Below are 20,835 nucleotides of genomic sequence, written 5' to 3'. Positions count from 1 at the left end.
CCCTTTTTGGGTATTTTTCTGGGTTTTAATTATCAGTATCATTATTCCCAACAAGTTATAAAGTCTTGTCTGTCTCCCAACTGCGAGCTGCCTTGTCCGACGCTTACCTATGCGTGTGAATCTGCGGTTCACAACGTACGTGACACGTCCACCGTTATCCACGCGTGCTTCTCACAGGTTCTTTATATTATAGTCCTATCTATAAGAGACTTATTACTCCACGACGTGGTACGAGTGAATCCACATGATGGCGTTTTCCGTTTCCATCTCGTAATCAAAGCGAGGTGCGGTAAACTATCTACTCTACTCTGCTCTGACTAAACCCGCCAGGCGAGACCGTCAACTTGTCCACCTCCTGCTGTGGTGTATCCACGACCAGTTAAACCCTGAAATTCGCATCTAAGAGCATTTTTAACAGACGCCCCAAACGACGCGCGCGCGGTAAACCCAACTTTTAGTGTGCGCGGGGCGGTTTGCCGCGCTCCAGCGACCGCGGGAAACAAGCGCGCGCCCGAACCGTTTGCGCGCGCGCGCGAAAAGGCACCAGCTCGCGCGCAAGATTTGACGCGCCGCTTCGCGCGCGTCTATAAAGCTGCGCGCCGCTTCGCCACGCGCTTCTCCACACTTCCTCTTCCCCTCTTCCTCTCCCTCTCTGCCACGCGCCGCTCCAGCGCCCCGCCACCGACGCGCCGCCATGCCGCCGCGCCGTCGAGGAGCGTCCGGCTACCGCGGCGTCTGTCTGCGCCCCAACGGCTGCTACACCGCGGAGATACGCTCCGGCGAACTCCGGCTCGGCCTCGGCACGTACGGGACGGCGCGCGAGGCCGCCCGCGCGTACGACGCGGCGGCGTGGCGCCTAGGCCGGCCGCGCGGCCAGATGAACTTTCAAGATGTGTACACGCTCCAGCAAGCGCTCAACCTCGCCCCTCTGCCTTGTCTGAACACGGCGGAAGACCGTGCGGAGCATGCCAAGCGGCAATGCCGCCTCCTCGTCGCCCAGGAGGACGAGCGGGTCATGGCGGAGTGGCGCCAGCGCCACCCGGAGGACGTCGCCTACGAGCAGGCCTACTGGGCAAGGCGCCGCGAGGAGGACACGCGAAGGCGCCGCGAGACGCGGTTGGAAAGGCGTCAGCGGAAGGCGTTGGCGAATGCGCAGTCCGACATCGTTGCAGCAGGTGGGCAGTCGTTCTTCGCGTCGAACGATGATCGGTGGCTGGACATCTGGCTAGACACCTCGGACGACACCGCCGAGGATGATAATGGTGATGATGATAGCGACTTAGAGTAGTTTCTATCTAGTTGCGCCGTAGTTTATCTATGCTTTCGAACTATCTATCTAGTTGCACCGATGTAAAATACCTTTGTATCGTTTTTTATTTATGCAATCTATTTAGTTTTTATTTTATCTATGCGTTCGAAAATTAAAAAAAATATTATGTGCGCGCTGTATTTTTTGCGTGCTGCTGGAGCGACGCGCGCGCTGCATTTTAGCGCGGCTGCTGGAGCGAACGCAGCGCGCCACGCCAAACCAGACAATGGACGCGCGCTAAATCTGTTTTTTGCGCGCGGCGCGTTGGGCGTTTATTGGAGATGCTCTAAATGCATCGACTTCAAGGGAGGAACGCCCTATCGCTGAAAATCTGGAGTACTAGTACGGACCAGTTGACTAAGCTTCAAGCTAGGCTTTGCCAATACAAGACATGTGCTCGGCTGCTCGCCACCCACGACGTCTCGAGCCCAACAACAACGATGTCTACGTGCTGTACATTCTACCAACATTCTCTCCACCCCCCAACAAAAATAAACATCCTATGTATAGCAGAACATTTTCTACCATTATACAAGTTTATATAAAAGTACCAAGCATCACAAATAAACGTAAATAAAAAGGCGCCATTGTTGCCACTTCGCGAAGCCGACATGACCTTGTCGACGATAGCGAGAAAGTTTTCGTGTACGTGCATCTAAGTAAGGACCAGCGCACTTTAGTCACACTTGTTGCCATTAAGCTCCTAAATTGATTCAAAGTGCCGGGCATCAGATCTCGGCATCTGGCAGGCACGACGAAAAACTCCAACATTGTTGCAAACAAGGAGACACATAAATCTTTCGGAGCTTCTTCAATTCCGTCTAGATGAACAAACACGAAAAGGATTGAAGGCTAAAAGACTAACTCCAAGAAAAAGCATGACCACGTGTCCGAGCGCCACCTTTCACGAGGATTAAAAAATCTAACCTAAAATACTAGCCGGAGCCAAGGGACCGGGATTCCTTCTCTCTGCCACCGACCACCAAAGCGGTAGGCAAAGGGGAGGCAGATCACACGCTCATTGCATCACGTTCATTTGTTATTGGGTTTACCTAGAACATCATTGTTAGCACTGCACTTGACATAATATGAATCTATAAATACACTGTGTGTTGGAGATATGCCCTAGAGATAATTAATATTTAACTGTTATTTATTCTTAGAGATATTAATATTTATTCTTAGATGAAACTCATGAGCATGTATAGAGTTATAAACGGTAAAATATGATTCATGGTCTTGCCTTTGTGACAAGTATTGCATGATGGTGTTGTTTTCCTAATCACCGGCTTAGTTAAGTGCAATAATAATGCCGATAATATTGAGAGCACGATGTTGGAAGAACACTCGTCTTGAATTGACCCAATTAGTATATTATAGTTAAATATTATATCATATGAAGTCTATAATCCATAACACAGGTGTTAACATATATATGATTCATTAGACCATGAGAGTATCAAGTCACTCCATACCGAATGGTCAACTTTGGGGTTGTTTCAACGCCATCCGTAACTGAGTGATCATAACGGGAACTTACGGTCTCATCGAAAACGTATGACAAGCGACTGGATAGCTCGAGACTGGGATTTACTCCTCCAGCGATGAAGGGATATTCTTAGGGGCCTCTCGGTGTGACGGTATCCATCATCGTCTGGCTAGACACAGCGTGAATTGATCATGGAGATGCCGAAATACAAGAATGAGAAAAGAGAACAAAATCGGTAATGAGGAAGAACAATATAGTGAGCTTGTGTTGATCTCACGGGGATACATATGTAACTCATCTCAGGTTTTGTAACATATCATGAAGCAAAAGGAATAACATGTTATAACCAATGATTCATTCGAATATCATTCATTAAAATATAGGGATCAACATGGATGTCCACATTTCCATTGTTGATCATTGAACGAAAAGTGTTCTTGTTCATGTCTATATTTTACCAAACTTGCAGGGTAATATTGTCGGTGTACAAAAATAGGGGTGCATCTTTGTACCCCTTTTTTGTGCACGGGCAGTCAGAGCCGCGCCTGCGGCCACATCAAGCAGAACGAGGGGGGTGAGCCAAGGTAAGATCGAAGTCCAAGACAGTCAAAGCGACGCCGATGCCAAGACCACAAAGTGCAGAGGGACGAAGCAGGTTCCCCCGGCAAGACCCTTGCCGGGTGGCCTCGGCAGCCCCGGCAAGACTCTTGCCGGGGCAGCTCGCCCCGAACCAACAGAGCGAGCCACCCTTGAGCCCACGGCCCCTAGTACCATCTTCAGCATGGGGCCAGGGCTCGGGAAGGCACCCCTGTGGTGGCATGCAGATTTTTGTGAGGACATATTCAAGATCAGATTAGAAGACGACGGTCCTCGGCAAGATCCTTGCCAAGGAAGGCCACCAGACCCCCGGCAAGATCCTTGCCGGGGACGACAACAAGCCACGGCGAGGCCCTTGCCGGGCCACCCGGCAAGGCCCTCGCCAAAGGCATCGGCAAGGCCACCGCCAAGCCCACGTCAACCAAGCTTCCACCGCCGTTCACATGCAGCTGCCAGCCCAACCAGCTGGGCGGGCACCTGCATGGCAACATGCAGCTCCCAGGCCAACTCATCAAGCGCCTGCGTGGCGGCATGCAGATCTTCGTAAAGGCTCCACCACCGTGCCAACACAGATGCTTGCCTGCCTACATGGCACCGCATGCATCCCTGGTCGAAGCGCGTGTCGAAGCGAGGAGGAGCGGCGACGGACGGGACGGGCCTCACCCCCGTCCCCGATAAAGCAAGAGGACACCTAAGCGATGCATTAAATGCACCTTGTCCTATAATACGAGGGATAACCTTGTGCCACTGTAGACCTTTCCACCTCCTGTGTGCCACTGTGGCAACCCCTTTTTCCTATAAAAGGAGGCCCAAGGCGACCAGGAGAGGGATTCGGCTCTTTGGAACCACACACTGACTACAACTAGTTCGGGAGTTCAAGAACTCTCAGAAATACACCCACCAAAGCAGGACTAGGGTTTTACGCATCCTTGCGGCCCGACCTGGGTAAACAATCCTTGTGCTGTCTACTAGCCCTGCTCTCCTCGCAACCCTGCGCCCCGGCAACCGTAGTAGGGATTCTTGTGATCCCATAGGTGTCGTTCTCAACCCCGACATCCTTGGCGCGCCACGTAGGGGGCGCAATTGTGAGAATCTGGTCTAGTAGTTAGCCTAGCAGTTCTTCGTCGCCATGGCCCCTAGGAAGTAGACGGACACGACGGTCGATTCGTTGGGAGCCGAGCGACCCATGCCGGTGCGGACGAGCAGCGGACCGGTCGCAGACAGGACCCGGACCGCGGCCCGCGAGCACCAGCATCGCCCAGGTAGTCGGAGCCTGGTGAGCGGCGTCGTTCGCCCGCCAGATGACCGGCGACACATCGCCGGATCCAAGGACGGAGCTGGGGCCCCCGCAAGCGGCGCGGGGCCCTCTAGGGGCGTTGCTGTGCCGACTCCGGGTGGCGCGGCGACCTCCAGGACACCTACACCAGCGACCACCGCTCGTTCTTCCCATGGTGTGCGCGCCGAGCAGCGTCACCACAATGGTGACCCTGGGCACCGCCATGGGAAGAGCCATGTGCGTCATCAACAAAATGAGGGGGGTCAGCACGCTCGCCAAATCGCTGGCGAAGATGGTACGCAGCCGCCGGGTCGTGACGGAGCTCCTTCTAACGTAGTTAGAAGTCGAAGCGCGCCGCGATCCACGCAGCTGTCGCCGCCGCCCACGCCAACGGAAGCTTTGGCACGCGCATAGCTGCTCCTCGACTTCCCTCCTGATGCAGAGAAGCTCGACGAGTGGAGGGCCACCATCCGGAGCCTCGTCGCCGTCGCAAACAAAGACGATCCGCGGCCGACGGGGCCCTCGGGCCGGCGCTCCACCGAGCCACCACATGCTGGCGCTAGGAGGGCCGGGGGAGCTGCGGCCACCGTGCACTCTCCTCCTCCTCGCCAGCTGCCGCGAATGTCGGCCCGTCGCGACGACGCTTGTGATAACATCTCCATAGCGTCGTCTGACCCGCGGACCCTCCGCGACCAGCGCCAGGTCCTTCGGGAGCGAGCTCACGAAGACGCTCGAACCACCGTCGAGCGTCGGCGCGAAACGCGCCGCCAGTCGGACAAGTGGGCGGGACCCGCTATGGACCACTCGGCACCGGGGGCCCCGGCGGCCTACCTTACGAGGTGGGCTGCCCGGCTTTTACCAGTGAGCTGAGGCAGTTCCAGTGGCCATCCCACCGCACACTCAAGCCCGGCATTGGCGAGAAGTACACCGGCAAGACCCATCCGTCCGAGTTCCTCGGCATCTACACCATTGCGATGCAGGCCGCTGGGGCTCGTGACGACAAGGTGCTTCCCAACTATTTCCCGCTGGCGCTCAAGCCCAATGTGATGTCTTGGTTGATGCACTTGCCAGCGGACTCCATTTCTTCCTGGTCAGATCTGTGCCATGAGTTCGTTGGCGCCTTCACAGGAGGCCACCAAACTCATGGCCAGGCCAGTGATTTGCATATCATTTCACAGAAGGAAGGGGAGACCCTGCACAAGTATATCCAAAGATTCAGCCAGGTGCAGTATAACATCCCCGACGTTCATCCCGCCGCTGTGATTAGCGCGTTCCACCAGAACGTACGCAATCGCAAGATGAGCGAGGAGCTGGCGATGACCAAGGTTAAGGATGTGGCCGAGCTCTACGTTCTAGACGATAGGTGCGCTCGGGCTGAAGAGGGAAGGAAGTACCCCGGCGAAGACGTCGGCGTGGAAACCGACTCTACTGATGAAGACGCCGCCACTCCAACGAAGAAGAGCCGGCATCGCAACAGGAAACGCAAAGGCAAGGCCATGCTTGCCGTTGAGGGATCTGACAACATCGGTGCCGGCAAAAAGGTCAAGGCAGATGCCCCTGGCAAGGAGATTGACGGGTGCGCCGCCTGCCAGGCCCTGGCGGCTACCGACAAGCCAGGAAGCTCCGGCAAGCAATACTGCAAGATCCACCGCACCAAGGGCCATGACCTCCAGAACTACCGACAAGTAGAGTTGCTTGCTGAGAAGCAAAAGGCTGAGTATGAAAGGCGGGACAAGGAGAAGGGCCAGGACGGTGCTGAGAGATCCGGCAAGAAGCGTGGCGGCCAAGGAGGCCGCCCCGGCAAGGACAACCAGCAAGAGAAGCCCGCTCGGGGCCACAACAAGAAACAAGAAGACGACGACCACGACGAGGACGACGAGTCTGGTGAGCAAGGGTTCCAGAAGGCTACGGAGTCCATGTGCGTCGATGGCGGCGCCTCGCTGCATACCTCTCACCGCCGGCTCAAGCAGTGGGCGCGTGAGGTTACAACAGCAGAGCCGTCGTTCGACGCTCAGAAGCCGCTGAAGTGGCCCAGCACGCTCCTCATCTTTGACGTCGAGGACCACCCTGACCGCACCACCGCGGTCGGGTGTTTGACATTGTTGGTCTCGCCAACAATACGCAACCTCAGGGTGAACAAGATGTTGGTTGACAGCGGGGCCGGCCTGAACCTGATCTCGACTGCCATGATCAAAAGGTTGCAAATCCCTGATGGTGACCTCGAGGAAACGGGCACGTTTCAAGGGGTCAATCCGGGGAGGAGCCAGCCGAAGGGAAAGGTCACACTTCACGTGACATTTGGAGGAGAGTTGAACTACAGGACGGAGAGGATCGTCTTCGACGTGGCCGATATCCCCTTGCCCTACAACGGGATCCTCGGCCGCCCGGCATTGGCCAAGTTCATGGCAGCGGCACACTACGCCTACAACATGCTGAAGATGCCCGGGCCGTTGACCATCATCTCCGTCCTCTCTGACAAGAAGGACGCGCTGATATGCGCCAACCAACTCTACCGGGAAGCAGTTGCAGCAGTTGCAGCAGCTGCCGTCAAGGCACCTGCTCCTGCCGCTGACGGCCCGAGAGGGAAAAAGGAGCCCGGCAAGACCTCTCGCACCCACTCCGGCAAGCGCACCTCCTCAGAGTGTTATGCTACTGTTGAGGACGTGCCAGAGAGCTCTACTAACAAGAGCAAGAGATCCAGAGCCGAGCCGCCGCAGACCAAGAAGGTGCCCTTCGGGGAGGATGGCACAGGAGGGGCCTTCATCATAGGCTCCACCCTCGACAGCAAATAGGAAGGCGCGCTCGTCACCTTCTTGCAGGCAAATGTCGACGTGTTTGCATGACAAGCGTCTGACATCCCCGGTGTTCCCAGGGAGGTGATTGAGCACCACCTAGATGTCTGTCCCCACGCGCGGCCCGTCAAGCAGAAGCTCAGGAAGTAGGCTCTGGAAAGGCAGGAGTTCATCACAGAGGAGATCAGGAAGTTGGAAGCGGCAGGTTTGGTGAGAGGGGTGCTCCACCCGACGTGGTTGGCTAATCCAGTAGTGGTGCGCAAGGCGAATGGGAAGTGGAGGATGTGTATTGATTACACAGATATTAATAAGGCTTGCCCTAAGGACCCCTTCCCCTTGTCGCGCATCGACCAGATTGTTGACTCCACGGCCGGGTGTGGTCTGTTATCATTCCTCGACGCCTACTCAGGCTACCACCAAATCTTCATGACAAGAGAGGACGAAGAGAAGACGTCATTCATCACCCCATGTGGTACGTATTGCTTTTTATAGATGCCTTTTGGGTTGAAGAGTGCCGGCTCAACGTTTGCAAGAGTAGTCCAAATTGGTATTGAACCTCAGCTCTATAGAAATATGGAGGCCTATATGGATGACATAGTGGTCAAAACCAAAGACGGGCCCACTCTTGTGCAAGATCTGGAAGAGACATTTGCTAACCTGCGCAAGATCAACCTCAAGCTGAACCCTGAGAAGTGCGTCTTTGGCATTCCATCTGGCAAGCTTCTCGGATTCTTTGTGTCGCAGCGTGGGATCGAGGCAAACCCAGACAAGATCAAGGCTATTGAGCAGATCGAGGCGCCCAAGCGAATCAAGGATGTGCGTCGGCTCACCGGCTGCGTTGCCGCCATGAGCCGGTTCGTCTCCAAGTTCGCCGAGCGCGCCCTTCCCTTCTTCAAAATCTTGAAGAATGCAGGCCCAATAGAGTGGACACCAGAAGCCGAGGCAACACTTCAGGATCTGAAGAACTTGAAGGAAATATGCCCTAGAGGCAATAATAAAGTTATTATTTATTTCCTTATATCATGATAAATATTTATTATTCATGCTAGAATTGTATTAACCGGAAACATAATACATGTGTGAATACATAGACAAACAGAGTGTCACTAGTATGCCTCTACTTGACTAGCTCGTTAATCAAAGATGGTTATGTTTCCTAACCATGGACAAAGAGTTGTTATTTGATTAACGGGATCACATCATTAGGTGAATGATCTGATTGACATGACCCATTCCATTAGCTTAGCACCCGACCGTTTAGTATGTTGCTATTGCTTTCTTCATGACTTATACATGTTCCTATGACTATGAGATTATGCAACTCCCGTTTGCCGGAGGAACACTTTGTGTGCTACCAAACGTCACAACGTAAATGGGTGATTATAAAGGTGCTCTACAGGTGTCTCCAAAAGTACATGTTGGGTTGGCGTACTTCGAGATTAGGGTTTGTCACTCCGAATGTCGGAGAGGTATCTCTGGGCCCTCTCGGTAATGCACATCACATAAGCCTTGCAAGCATTACAACTAATGAGTTAGTTGCAAGATGATGTATTACGAAACGAGTAAAGAGACTTGCCGGTAACGAGATTGAACTAGGTATTGAGATACCGACGATCGAATCTCGGGCAAGTAACATACCGATGACAAAGGGAACAACGTATGTTGTTATGCGGTCTGACCGATAAAGATCTTCGTAGAATATGTAGGAGCCAATATGAGCATCCAGGTTCCGCTATTGGTTATTGACCGGAGACGTGTCTCGGTCATGTCTACATTGTTCTCGAACCCGTAGGGTCCGCACGCTTAAGGTTTCGATGACAGTTATATTATGAGTTTATGAGTTTTGATGTACCGAAGTTAGTTCGGAGTTCCGGATGTGATCACGGACATGACGAGGAGTCTCAAAATGGTCGAGACATAAAGATTGATATATTGGACGGCTATATTCGGACACCAAAAGTGTTCCGGGGAAGTTTCGGATAAAACCGGAGCACCGGGGGGTTACCGGAACCCCCTGGGGGGTTAATGGGCCTCATGGGCCTAAAGTGGAGAAGAGGAGGGGCTGCCAGGGCAGGCCGCGCGCCCCCTCTCCCCCTAGTCCGAATTGGACAAGGAGGGAGGGGCGGCGCCCCCCCCTTTTCCTTCTCTCCTTCCCCCTCTCCTACTTGGACAAGGAAAGGGAGGGGAGTCCTACTCCCGGTAGGAGTAGGACTCCTCCTGCGCGCCTCCTACTAGGGCCGGCCGCACCCCCCTTGGATCCTTTATATACAGAGGCAAGGGGCACCCCTAGACACACAAGTTGATCCACGTGATCATATTCTTAGCCGTGTGCGGTGCCCCCTTCCACCATAATCCTCGATAACATTGTAGCGGTGCTTAGGCGAAGCCCTGCGACGATAGTACATCAAGATCGTCACCACGCTGTCGTGCTGACGGAACTCTTCCCCGACACTTTGCTGGATCGGAGTCCGGGGATCGTCATCGAGCTGAACGTGTGCTAAAACTCGGAGGTGCCGTAGTCTCGGTGCTTGATCGGTCGGGCCGTGGAGACGTATGACTACATCAACCGAAGTCAACGCTTCCGTTGTCGATCTACAAGGGTACGTAGATCACACTCTCCTCCTCTCATTGCTATGCATCACCATGATCTTGCGTGTGCGTAGGAATTTTTTTGAAATTACTACGTTCCCCAACAGTGGCATCCGAGCCTAGGTTTTATATGTTGATGTTATATGCACGAGTAGAACACAAGTGAGTTGTGGGCGATATAAGTCATACTGCTTACCAGCATGTCATACTTTGGTTCGGCAGTATTGTTGGACGAAGCGGCCCGGACTGACATTACGCGTACGCTTACGCGAGACCGGTTCTCCTGACGTGCTTTGCACATAGGTGGCTTGCGGGTGACAGTTTCTCCAACTTTAGTTGAACCGAGTGTGGCTACGCCCGGTCCTTGCGAAGGTTAAAACAGCACCAACTTGACAAACTATCGTTGTGGTTTTGATGCGTAGGTAAGATTGGTTCTTGCTTAAGCCCGTAGCAGCCACGTAAAACTTGCAACAAACAAAGTAGAGGACGTCTAACTTGTTTTTGCAGGGCATGTTGTGATGTGATATGGTCAAGACATGATGCTAAATTTTATTGTATGAGATGATCATGTTTTGTAACCGAGTTATCGGCAACTGGCAGGAGCCATATGGTTGTCGCTTTATTGTATGCAATGCAATCGCGCTGTAATGCTTTACTTTATCACTAAGCGGCAGCGATAGTCGTGGAAGCATAAGATTGGCGAGACGACAACGATGCTACGATGGAGATCAAGGTGTCGCGCCGGTGACGATGGTGATCACGACGGTGCTTCGAAGATGGAGATCACAAGCACAAGATGATGATGGCCATATCATATCACTTATACTGATTGCATGTGATGTTTATCTTTTATGCATCTTATCTTGCTTTGATTGACGGTAGCATTATAAGATGATCTCTCACTAATTATCAAGAAGTGTTCTCCCTGAGTATGCACCGTTGCGAAAGTTCTTCGTGCTGAGACACCACATGATGATCGGGTGTGATAGGCTCTATGTTCAAATACAACGGGTGCAAAACAGTTGCACACGCGTAATACTCAGGTTATACTTGACGAGCCAAGCATATACAGATATGGCCTCGGAACACGGAGACCGAAAGGTCGAGCGTGAATCATATAGTAGATATGATCAACATAGTGATGTTCACCAATGAAACTACTCCATCTCACGTGATGATCGGACATGGTTTAGTTGATTTGGATCACGTAATCACTTAGAGGATTAGAGGGATGTCTATCTAAGTGGGAGTTCTTTAAGTAAACTAATTGAACCTAAATTTATCATGAAACTTAGTACCTGATAGTATCTTGCTTGTTTATGCTTGTAGATAGATGGCTCGTGTTGTTGTTCTGTTGAATTTTAATGCATTCCTTGAGAAAGCAAAGTTGAAAGATGATGGTAGCAATTACACGGACTGGGTCCGTAACTTGAGGATTATCCTCATTGCTACACAGAAGAATTACGTCTTGGAAGCACCGCTGGGTGCCAGGCCTGCTGCTGGAGCAACACCAGATGTTATGAACGTCTGGCAGAGCAAAGCTGATGACTACTCGATAGTTCAGTGTGCCATGCTTTACGGCTTAGAATCGGGACTTCAACGACGTTTTGAATGTCATGGAGCATATGAGATGTTCCAGGAGTTGAAGTTAATATTTCAAGCAAATGCCCGGATTGAGAGATATGAAGTCTCCAATAAGTTCTATAGCTGCAAGATGGAGGAGAACAGTTCTGTCAGTGAGCATATACTCAAAATGTCTGGGTATAATAATCACTTGATTCAATTGGGAGTTAATCTTCCAGATGATTGCGTCATTGACAGAATTCTCCAATCACTGCCACCAAGCTACAAGAGCTTCGTGATGAACTATAATATGCAAGGGATGAATAAGACTATTCCCGAGCTCTTCGCAATGCTGAAAGCTGCGGAGGTAGAAATCAAGAAAGAGCATCAAGTGTTGATGGTCAACAAGACCACTAGTTTCAAGAAAAAGGGCAAAGGGAAGAAGAAGGGGAACTTCAAAAAGAACAGCAAGCAAGTTGCTACTCAAGAGAAGAAACCCAAACCCGGACCTAAGCCTGAAACTGAGTGCTTCTACTGCAAGCAGACTGGTCACTGGAAGCGGAACTGCCCCAAGTATTTGGCGGATAAGAAGGATGGCAAGGTGAACAAAGGTATATGTGATATACATGTTATTGATGTGTACCTTACTAATGCTCGCAGTAGCACCTGGGTATTTGATACTGGTTCTGTTGCTAATATTTGCAACTCGAAACAGGGACTACGGATTAAGCGAAGATTGGCTAAGGACGAGGTGACGATGCGCGTGGGAAACGGTTCCAAAGTCGATGTGATCGCAGTCGGCACGCTACCTCTACATCTACCTTCGGGATTAATATTAGACCTAAATAATTGTTATTTGGTGCCAGCGTTAAGCATGAACATTATATCTGGATCTTGTTTGATGCGAGACGGTTATTCATTTAAATCTGAGAATAATGGTTGTTCTATTTATATGAGTAATATCTTTTATGGTCATGCACCCTTAAAGAGCGGTCTATTTTTATTGAATCTCGATAGTAGTGACACACATATTCATAGTGTTGAAGCCAAAAGATACAGAGTTGATAATGATAGTGCAACTTATTTGTGGCACTGCCGTTTAGGTCATATCGGTGTAAAGCACATGAAGAAACTCCATACTAATGGACTTTTGGAACCACTTGATTATGAATCACTTGGTACTTGCGAACCATGCCTCATGGGCAATATGACTAAAACACCGTTCTCCGGTACTATGGAGAGAGCAACAGATTTGTTGGAAATCATACATACAGATGTATGTGGTCCGATGAATATTGAGGCTCGTGGCGGATATCGTTATTTTCTCACCTTCACAGATGACTTAAGCAGATATGGGTATATCTACTTAATGAAACATAAGTCTGAAACATTTGAAAAGTTCAAAGAATTTCAGAGTGAAGTTGAAAATCATCGTAACAAGAAAATAAAGTTTCTACGATCTAATCGTGGAGGAGAATATTTGAGTTACGAGTTTGGTGTACATTTGAAACAATGCGGAATAGTTTCGCAACTCACGCCACCCGGAACACCACAGCGTAATGGTGTGTCCAAACGTTGTAATCGTACTTTACTAGATATGGTGCGATCTATGATGTCTCTTACTGATTTACCGCTATCGTTTTGGGGTTATGCTTTGGAGACGGCCGCATTCACGTTAAATAGGGCACCATTAAAATCCGTTGAGACGACGCCTTATGAACTATGGTTTGGCAAGAAACCAAAGTTGTCATTTCTGAAAGTTTGGGGCTGCGATGCTTACGTGAAAAAGCTTCAACCTGATAAGCTCGAACCCAAATCGGAGAAATGTGTCTTCATAGGATATCCAAATGAGACTATTGGATACACCTTCTATCACAGATCCGAAGGCAATACTTTTGTTGCTAAATTCGGAAACATTCTGGAGAAGGAGTTTCTCTCGAAAGAAGTGAGTGGGAGGAAAGTAGAACTTGACGAGGTAACTGTACCTACTCCCTTATTGGAAAGTAGTACATCACAGAAACCTGTTTCTGTGACACCTACACCAGTTAGTGAGGAAGCTAAAGATGATGATCATGAAACTTCAGAACAAGATACTACTGAACCTCGTAGATCAACCAGAGTGAGATCCACGCCAGAGTGGTACGGTAATCCTGTTCTGGAAGTCATGCTACTAGATCATGATGAAACTACGAAATATGAAGAAGCGATGGTGAGCCCAGATTCCGCAAAATGGCTTGAAGCCATGAAATCTGAGATGGGATCCATGTATGAGAACAAAGTATGGACTTTGGTTGACTTGCCCGATGATCGGCAAGCAATTGAGAATAAATGGATCTTCAAGAAGAATACTGACGCTGACGGTAATATTATTGTTTACAAAGCTCGACTTGTCGCAAAAGGTTTTCGGCAAGTTCAAGGGATTGACTACGATGAGACCTTCTCACCCGTAGCGATGCTTAAGTCTGTCCGAATCATGTTAGCAATTGCCGCATTTTATGATTATGAAATTTGGCAGATGGATGTCAAAACTGCATTCCTGAATGGATTTCTGGAAGAAGAATTGTATATGATGCAACCAGAAGGTTTTGTCGATCCAAAGGGAGCTAACAAAGTGTGCAAGCTCCAGCGATCCATTTATGGACTGGTGCAAGCCTCTCGGAGTTGGAATAAACGCTTTGATAGTGTGATCAAAGCATGTGGTTTTATACAGACTTTTGGAGAAGCCTGTATTTACAAGAAAGTGAGTGGGAGCTCTGTAGCATTTCTGATATTATATGTGGATGACATATTACTAATTGGAAATGATATAGAATTTCTGGATAGCATAAAGGGATACTTGAATAAGAGTTTTTCAATGAAAGACATCGGTGAAGCTGCTTACATATTAGGCATTAAGATCTATAGAGATAGAGCAAGACGCTTAATTGGACTTTCACAAAGCACATACCTTGACAAAGTTTTGAAGAAGTTCAAAATGGATCAAGCAAAGAAAGGGTTCTTGCCTGTGTTACAAGGTGTGAAGTTGAGTAAGACTCAATGCCCGACCACTGCAGAAGATAGAGAAAAAAATGAAAGATGTTCCCTATGCTTCAGCCATAGGCTCTATCATGTATGCAATGCTGTGTACCAGACCTGATGTGTGCCTTGCTATAATTCTAGCAGGGAGGTACCAAAGTGATCCAGGAGTGGATCATTGGACAGCGGTCAAGAACATCCTGAAATACCTGAAAAGGACTAAGGATATGTTTCTCATATATGGAGGTGACAAAGAGCTCATCGTAAAAGGTTACGTTGATGCAAGCTTTGACACTGATCCGGACGATTCTAAATCGCAAACCGGATACGTGTTTACATTAAACGGTGGAGCTGTCAGTTGGTGCAGTTCTAAACAAAGCATTGTAGCGGGATCTACATGTGAAGCGGAGTACATAGCTGCTTCGGAAGCAGCAAATGAAGGAGTCTGGATGAAGGAGTTTATATCCGATCTAGGTGTCATACCTAGTGCATCGGGTCCAATGAAAATCTTTTGTGACAATACTGGTGCAATTGCCTTGGCAAAGGAATCCAGATTTCACAAGAGAACCAAGCACATCAAGAGACGCTTCAATTCCATCCGGGATCTAGTCCAGGTGGGAGACATAGAGATTTGCAAGATACATACGGATCTGAATGTTGCAGACCCATTGACTAAGCCTCTTCCACGAGCAAAACATGATCAGCACCAAGGCTCCATGGGTGTTAGAATCATTACTGTGTAATCTAGATTATTGACTCTAGTGCAAGTGGGAGACTGAAGGAAATATGCCCTAGAGGCAATAATAAAGTTATTATTTATTTCCTTATATCATGATAAATGTTTATTATTCATGCTAGAATTGTATTAACCGGAAACATAATACATGTGTGAATACATAGACAAACAGAGTGTCACTAGTATGCCTCTACTTGACTAGATCGTTAATCAAAGATGGTTATGTTTCCTAACCATGGACAAAGAGTTGTTATTTGATTAATGGGATCACATCATTAGGTGAATGATCTGATTGACATGACCCATTCCATTAGCTTAGCACCCGATCGTTTAGTATGTTGCTATTGCTTTCTTCATGACTTATACATGTTCCTATGACTATGAGATTATGCAACTCCCGTTTGCCGGAGGAACACTTTGTGTGCTACCAAACGTCACAACGTAAATGGGTGATTATAAAGGTGCCCTACAGGTGTCTCCAAAAGTACATGTTGGGTTGGCGTATTTCGAGATTAGGATTTGTCACTTCGAATGTCGGAGAGGTATCTCTGGGCCCTCTCGGTAATGCACATCACATAAGCCTTGCAAGAATTACAACTAATGAGTTAGTTGCAAGATGATGTATTATGAAACGAGTAAAGAGACTTGCCGGTAACAAGATTGAACTAGGTATTGAGATACCGACGATCGAATCTTGGGCAAGTAACATACCGATGACAAAGGGAACAACGTATGTTGTTATGCGGTCTGACCGATAAAGATCTTCATAGAATATGTAGGAGCCAATATGAGCATCCAGGTTCCGCTATTGGTTATTGACCGGAGACGTGTCTCGGTCATGTCAACATTGTTCTCGAACCCGTAGGGTCCGCACGCTTAAGGTTTCGATGACAGTTATATTATGAGTTTATGAGTTTTGATGTACCGAAGTTAGTTCGGAGTCCCGGATGTGATCACGGACATGACGAGGAGTCTCGAAATGGTCGAGACATAAATATTGATATATTGGACGGCTATATTCGGACACCGGAAGTGTTCCGGGGAAGTTTCGGATAAAACCGGAGCACCGGGGGGTTACCGGAACCCCCCGGGGGGTTAATGGGCCTCATGGGCCTAAAGTGGAGAAGAGGAGGGGCTGCCAGGGCAGGCCGCGCGCCCCCTCTCCCCCTATTCCGAATTGGACAAGGAGGGAGGGGCGGCGCCCCCCCTTTTCCTTCTCTCCTTCCCCCTCTCCTACTTGGACAAGGAAAGGGAGGGGAGTCCTACTCCCGGTAGGAGTAGGACTCCTCCTGCGCGCCTCCTACTAGGGCCGGCTGCACCCCCCCCCTTGGATCCTTTATATACGGAGGCAAGGGGCACCCCTAGACACACAAGTTGATCCACGTGATCATATTCTTAGCCGTGTGCGGTGCCCCCTTCCACCATAATCCTCGATAACATTGTAGCGGCGCTTAGGCGAAGCCCTGCGACGATAGTACATCAAGATCGTCACCACGCCGTCGTGCTGACGGAACTCTTTCCCGACACTTTGCTGGATCGGAGTCCGGGGATCGTCATCGAGCTGAACGTGTGCTAAAACTCGGAGGTGTCGTAGTTTCGGTGCTTGATCGGTCGGGCCATGGAGACGTACGACTACATCAACCAAAGTCAACGCTTCCGTTGTCGATCTACAAGGGTACGTAGATCACACTCTCCTCCTCTCGTTGCTATGCATCACCATGATCTTGCGTGTGCGTAGGAATTTTTTTGAAATTACTACGTTCCCCAACAGAAATACCTTTCCTCCACGTCGATACTGGTTGCGCCTAAACCACAAGAGCCGTTGCTGCTGTATCTGGCAGCGATGAATCAAGTGGTCAGCGCCGCACTGGTGGCACAGAGGGAGGTCGACGAGGGGGCGGCAGTGGCGGCAGAACCAGCGGATGGCAATCCAAAGATTCCCCCTACAGGGCCTGGTGCCGGCAAGGCGCGGCCTCCGATGGAGTCTGGTTCCGCCAAGGCAATGCCCGCGCAGTCAAGTGAAGTGGTGCCAAAGAAGAAGATGATGCAGCACCCAGTTTACTTTGTCAGCTCCCTCTTGCAGGGGACTAGGTCGAGGTATTCCGACGTGCAAAAATTGCTCTTCGGCCTCCTTATGGCCTCGAGGAAGCTGCGTCACTACTTCCAGGCCCACGAGATCACCGTCGTCACCCGCCTCTTGTTGCAATGGATACTGCACAACCCGGACGCAACCGGAAGGATTGTGGAATGGGACTTGGAGCTGTCGATTTTTGGTTTAAAGTTTGAAAGTACCTCAACAATTCAGAGCAGAGTCTTGGCGGAATTCATCGCAGAATGGACCTCGATGCCTGACGAAGAAATCCAGGAGACCACTCTCCCCGGCAAGGAAGCAGATCGCGACTAGATCATGTACTTTGATGGAGCTTTCTTGCTGCAAGGCACCGGTGCTGGTGTGCTACTCGTCGCACCCACCGGAGAACACCTCAAGTACGTGATCCAGATGCACTTCCCCAGGGAGATGTCCACCAACAACACTGCTGAGTACGAGGGATTGCTTGCCGGTCTCAGGATCGCGGCAGACATCGGGGTTAAGAAGCTCATCGTCAGGGGCGACTCGCAGCTCGTTGTCAGGTAGATCAACAAGGATTATCAAAGCCCATTGATGAAAGCCTACGTAGATGAGGTGAGGAAGCTGGAGAAACGCTTTGACGGTATCCAGGCGGAGCACGTCCCCCGAGCGAAGAACGACATCGCTGATTACCTGTCATAGTGTGCCGCATTCAAGCTACCTGTGGAACCAGGTCCCTTTTTGCTCCGGTTAACTCAACCATATGTCAAACCATCAGCGGGGTAGAACAAGCGGAGGAAATCAGGTCCCGTTAAGTACTTTCCTACCGAGCCCCCTGGGGCCGCCGGCAAGGGTGCTGCCGCGGACGCTGAGCCTGCCCAAGAGCGACTGGCTCCGACAGCCGCTCTCATGGCGGAAGAAATGCCTTTGGTCCTTGCCGTCGAGCCCCAGGCTCTGGCATGGGCGCAGCCTACCGTCCACTTCCTCCAAACAAGGGAGCTTCCTGAGGAGCAGGAAGAAGCAGAGAAAGTAGCCCGCCGGTCCACCCTGTACTAGTTCGTCGATGACGTCCTGTACCGGAGGAGGCCAAACGGTGTGAAACTCAAGTGCATTCCCCAGGAGGAAGGACTAGAGCTGTTGGCGAAGATACATGGAGGCATATGTGGCTCCCACATAGGGTCAAGGGCCCTTGCCGGGAAGGCGTTCCGGCAAGGTTTCTTCTGGCTCACCGCCCTCCAGGATGCGACGGCACTAGTAACCAAGTGTGAAGCGTGCTAGTTCCATTCAAAGAAGCTTCATCAGCCGGCTCAAGCCCTTCAAACAATCCCTCTCTCCTGGCCATTCTCGGTCTGGGGGCTCGATATACTGGGCCCTTTCCCCCACGTCGTCGGGGGCTTTGAGTACTTGTACGTTGCAATCGACAAGTTCACAAAGTGGCCGGAAGTGGAAGCAGTGAGGAAGGTGACTGCTCAGTCAGCCGCCAAGTTCTTCAAAGGACTGGTCTGCCGTTTTGGTGTGCCAAACAGAGTCATCACCGATAACGGCACGCAGTTCACAAGCCACACCTTCATGCAGTACATCCAAGACCTCGGCAGCATGGTCTGTTTTGCTTCCGTGGCACATCCATGGAGCAATGACCAAGCGAAGAGGGCGAATGCTGAAGTGTTTTGAGGCTTGAGAACGAAGACCTTTGACAAGCTGCACAAGAGTGGAAGGCGCTGGATTGATGAGTTGCCGGCGGTTCTTTGGTCGATCAGAACGACGCCAAATCGAGCCACCGGCCAGACACCTTTTGCCCTGGTATACGGGGCAGAAACAGTTCTCCCCACAGAACTCATATACGGGTCACCTCGAGTGCTCGCTTATGATGAGCTTGAGCAACAGCCGTTGCGCCAAGATGACGCGACGCTCCTTGAGGAAGATCGTCTTCGGGCGGCTGTGAGAGCGGCACGCTACCAGCAAGCCTTGCGCCGCTATCATAGCCGCAAGATTCATGCCCGAAGCCTTGAGGAAGGCGACCTTGTTCTTCGGCGCGTTCAGTCGGCCAAGAATTCCAACAAGTTGACGCCGAAGTGGGAAGGCCCTTATCGGGTAATACGAGTCACCAGGCCTGGCGCAGTCCACCTGGAAACCGAAGATGCCGTCCCAGTGAGCAACTCCTGGAACATCGAGCATCTTCGCAAGTTTTACCCGTAAGGCGCGGCTTGCCGGGCCTCCCGGCAAGCCACTTTTTGTACAAGCTTTGCCGACAAGGCATGTGACCCTTCGTACAAAGCCAGGCGCAGACCCTGAGCATAAATAAATGAAGCGCTGGCGCCTAAGTTATAGCATGCATGCTAGGTCCAGTCTCTTCCTTGGTTAGGGTTGATAGTGCTTAGCGGCGACTAACCCCTAGCCTAGAGGTCGAGTGCGTGTTTGTCTGTTCCTTTTCTGTCCTCCTTTGGTTCGCAGGGCACATGAGCACTTCTGCTGAGCTACTCGGAAAGAAGGAAACGGACCGGCGCCCCGACCCCGGCAAGCCAGGGTTGCCGGGGGCTGCAAGCACAAGGATCCAACCGCGGCAAGATGAGATTGCCAATGGCTGCGGATCCAGATAAATCTTTTATCCTCTGTCATGTATTTCGGAACCGAACTGGGGCATGTGAAACCTCGTTTTTATCTCTAGGTTGTTGTGCTCCCCTTTTTCCTATACCTAGGGATTATTTCCTAGGTTCGGATTTGGTCGTAGCCGCGGCGGCAAGGAGGTGGGACGAGGAGACTAAAGCCCACTTCATCCCTGCCTCCTCCAAGAGCGCGAGAAGGGTCGAGTGGAGTGGGGGGACAACAAGGCCTGTTGCCGGACGAAAAACGTTTATCTTAAAACAATAACAAGGATTCGCTCCTTGTCGCAGGATTTACCCGCGAACGAAAAACCCGACAAGCATCCCTTTTTCATTAAAAACATCCCATACAGGTACAGTTCGTGCGAGATGAAAAACATGAACAAGAGGATTACAAGTTTCGAATTTAATAAAGGCTTGCATGCTTACAAACTAAAAAAGAGATAAGATGCCCATAATCCCTTTCTTGTCCCTCTCCTCAGGAGGCAGGTCAAGGAGGCGAAAGGGCAAAAGGGGCGCTTAGGCGAGCTACGAGCAGCAGAAAGCACCAAGAGGACCTCTCGGTGACCACCCACGGGCGGGCCGGTGATAACGGTGCCGGGAAAGGAGCTAGAAGACGAGGCGGCAGGACCGGCAATACGCAATGAAGGCGTTGGTGTCGGCGTACTTCGAGTTGACGGCCTTGCCGCCCACCCTCTTCCTCTTTCGCGGCCTCCCAATGCCAGCCGCCCAAGGAGACAGCCCCGCAAGGTTCAAGGAGCTGGCCCTGCCCCCGGCCGGCTTCTGCTAGAGGAGCGGCTA

General features: G+C 50.8%; 1 protein-coding gene across 1 annotated transcript; it reads left to right on the top strand.

The window, feature by feature from the left end:
• The first annotated feature begins 694 nt into the window (after window positions 1-694).
• Window positions 695-1,288, top strand: LOC147984737 (uncharacterized). Its single transcript, XM_087541236.1, has one exon. The coding sequence runs from the start codon at window positions 695-697 to the stop codon at window positions 1,286-1,288; it is 594 nt and encodes a 197-aa protein (XP_087397362.1).
• The last annotated feature ends 19,547 nt before the right edge of the window (window positions 1,289-20,835 follow it).

This window comes from Triticum urartu, chromosome 2A (assembly GCF_056163025.1).
Source record: "Triticum urartu cultivar PI428250 chromosome 2A, HENAU_Tu73, whole genome shotgun sequence".
In the NCBI taxonomy this organism is placed as follows: Eukaryota; Viridiplantae; Streptophyta; class Magnoliopsida; order Poales; family Poaceae; genus Triticum; species Triticum urartu.
The sequence above is the reverse complement of the archived record's forward strand: the minus strand, read 5'-3'. Positions and strand labels throughout refer to the sequence as shown.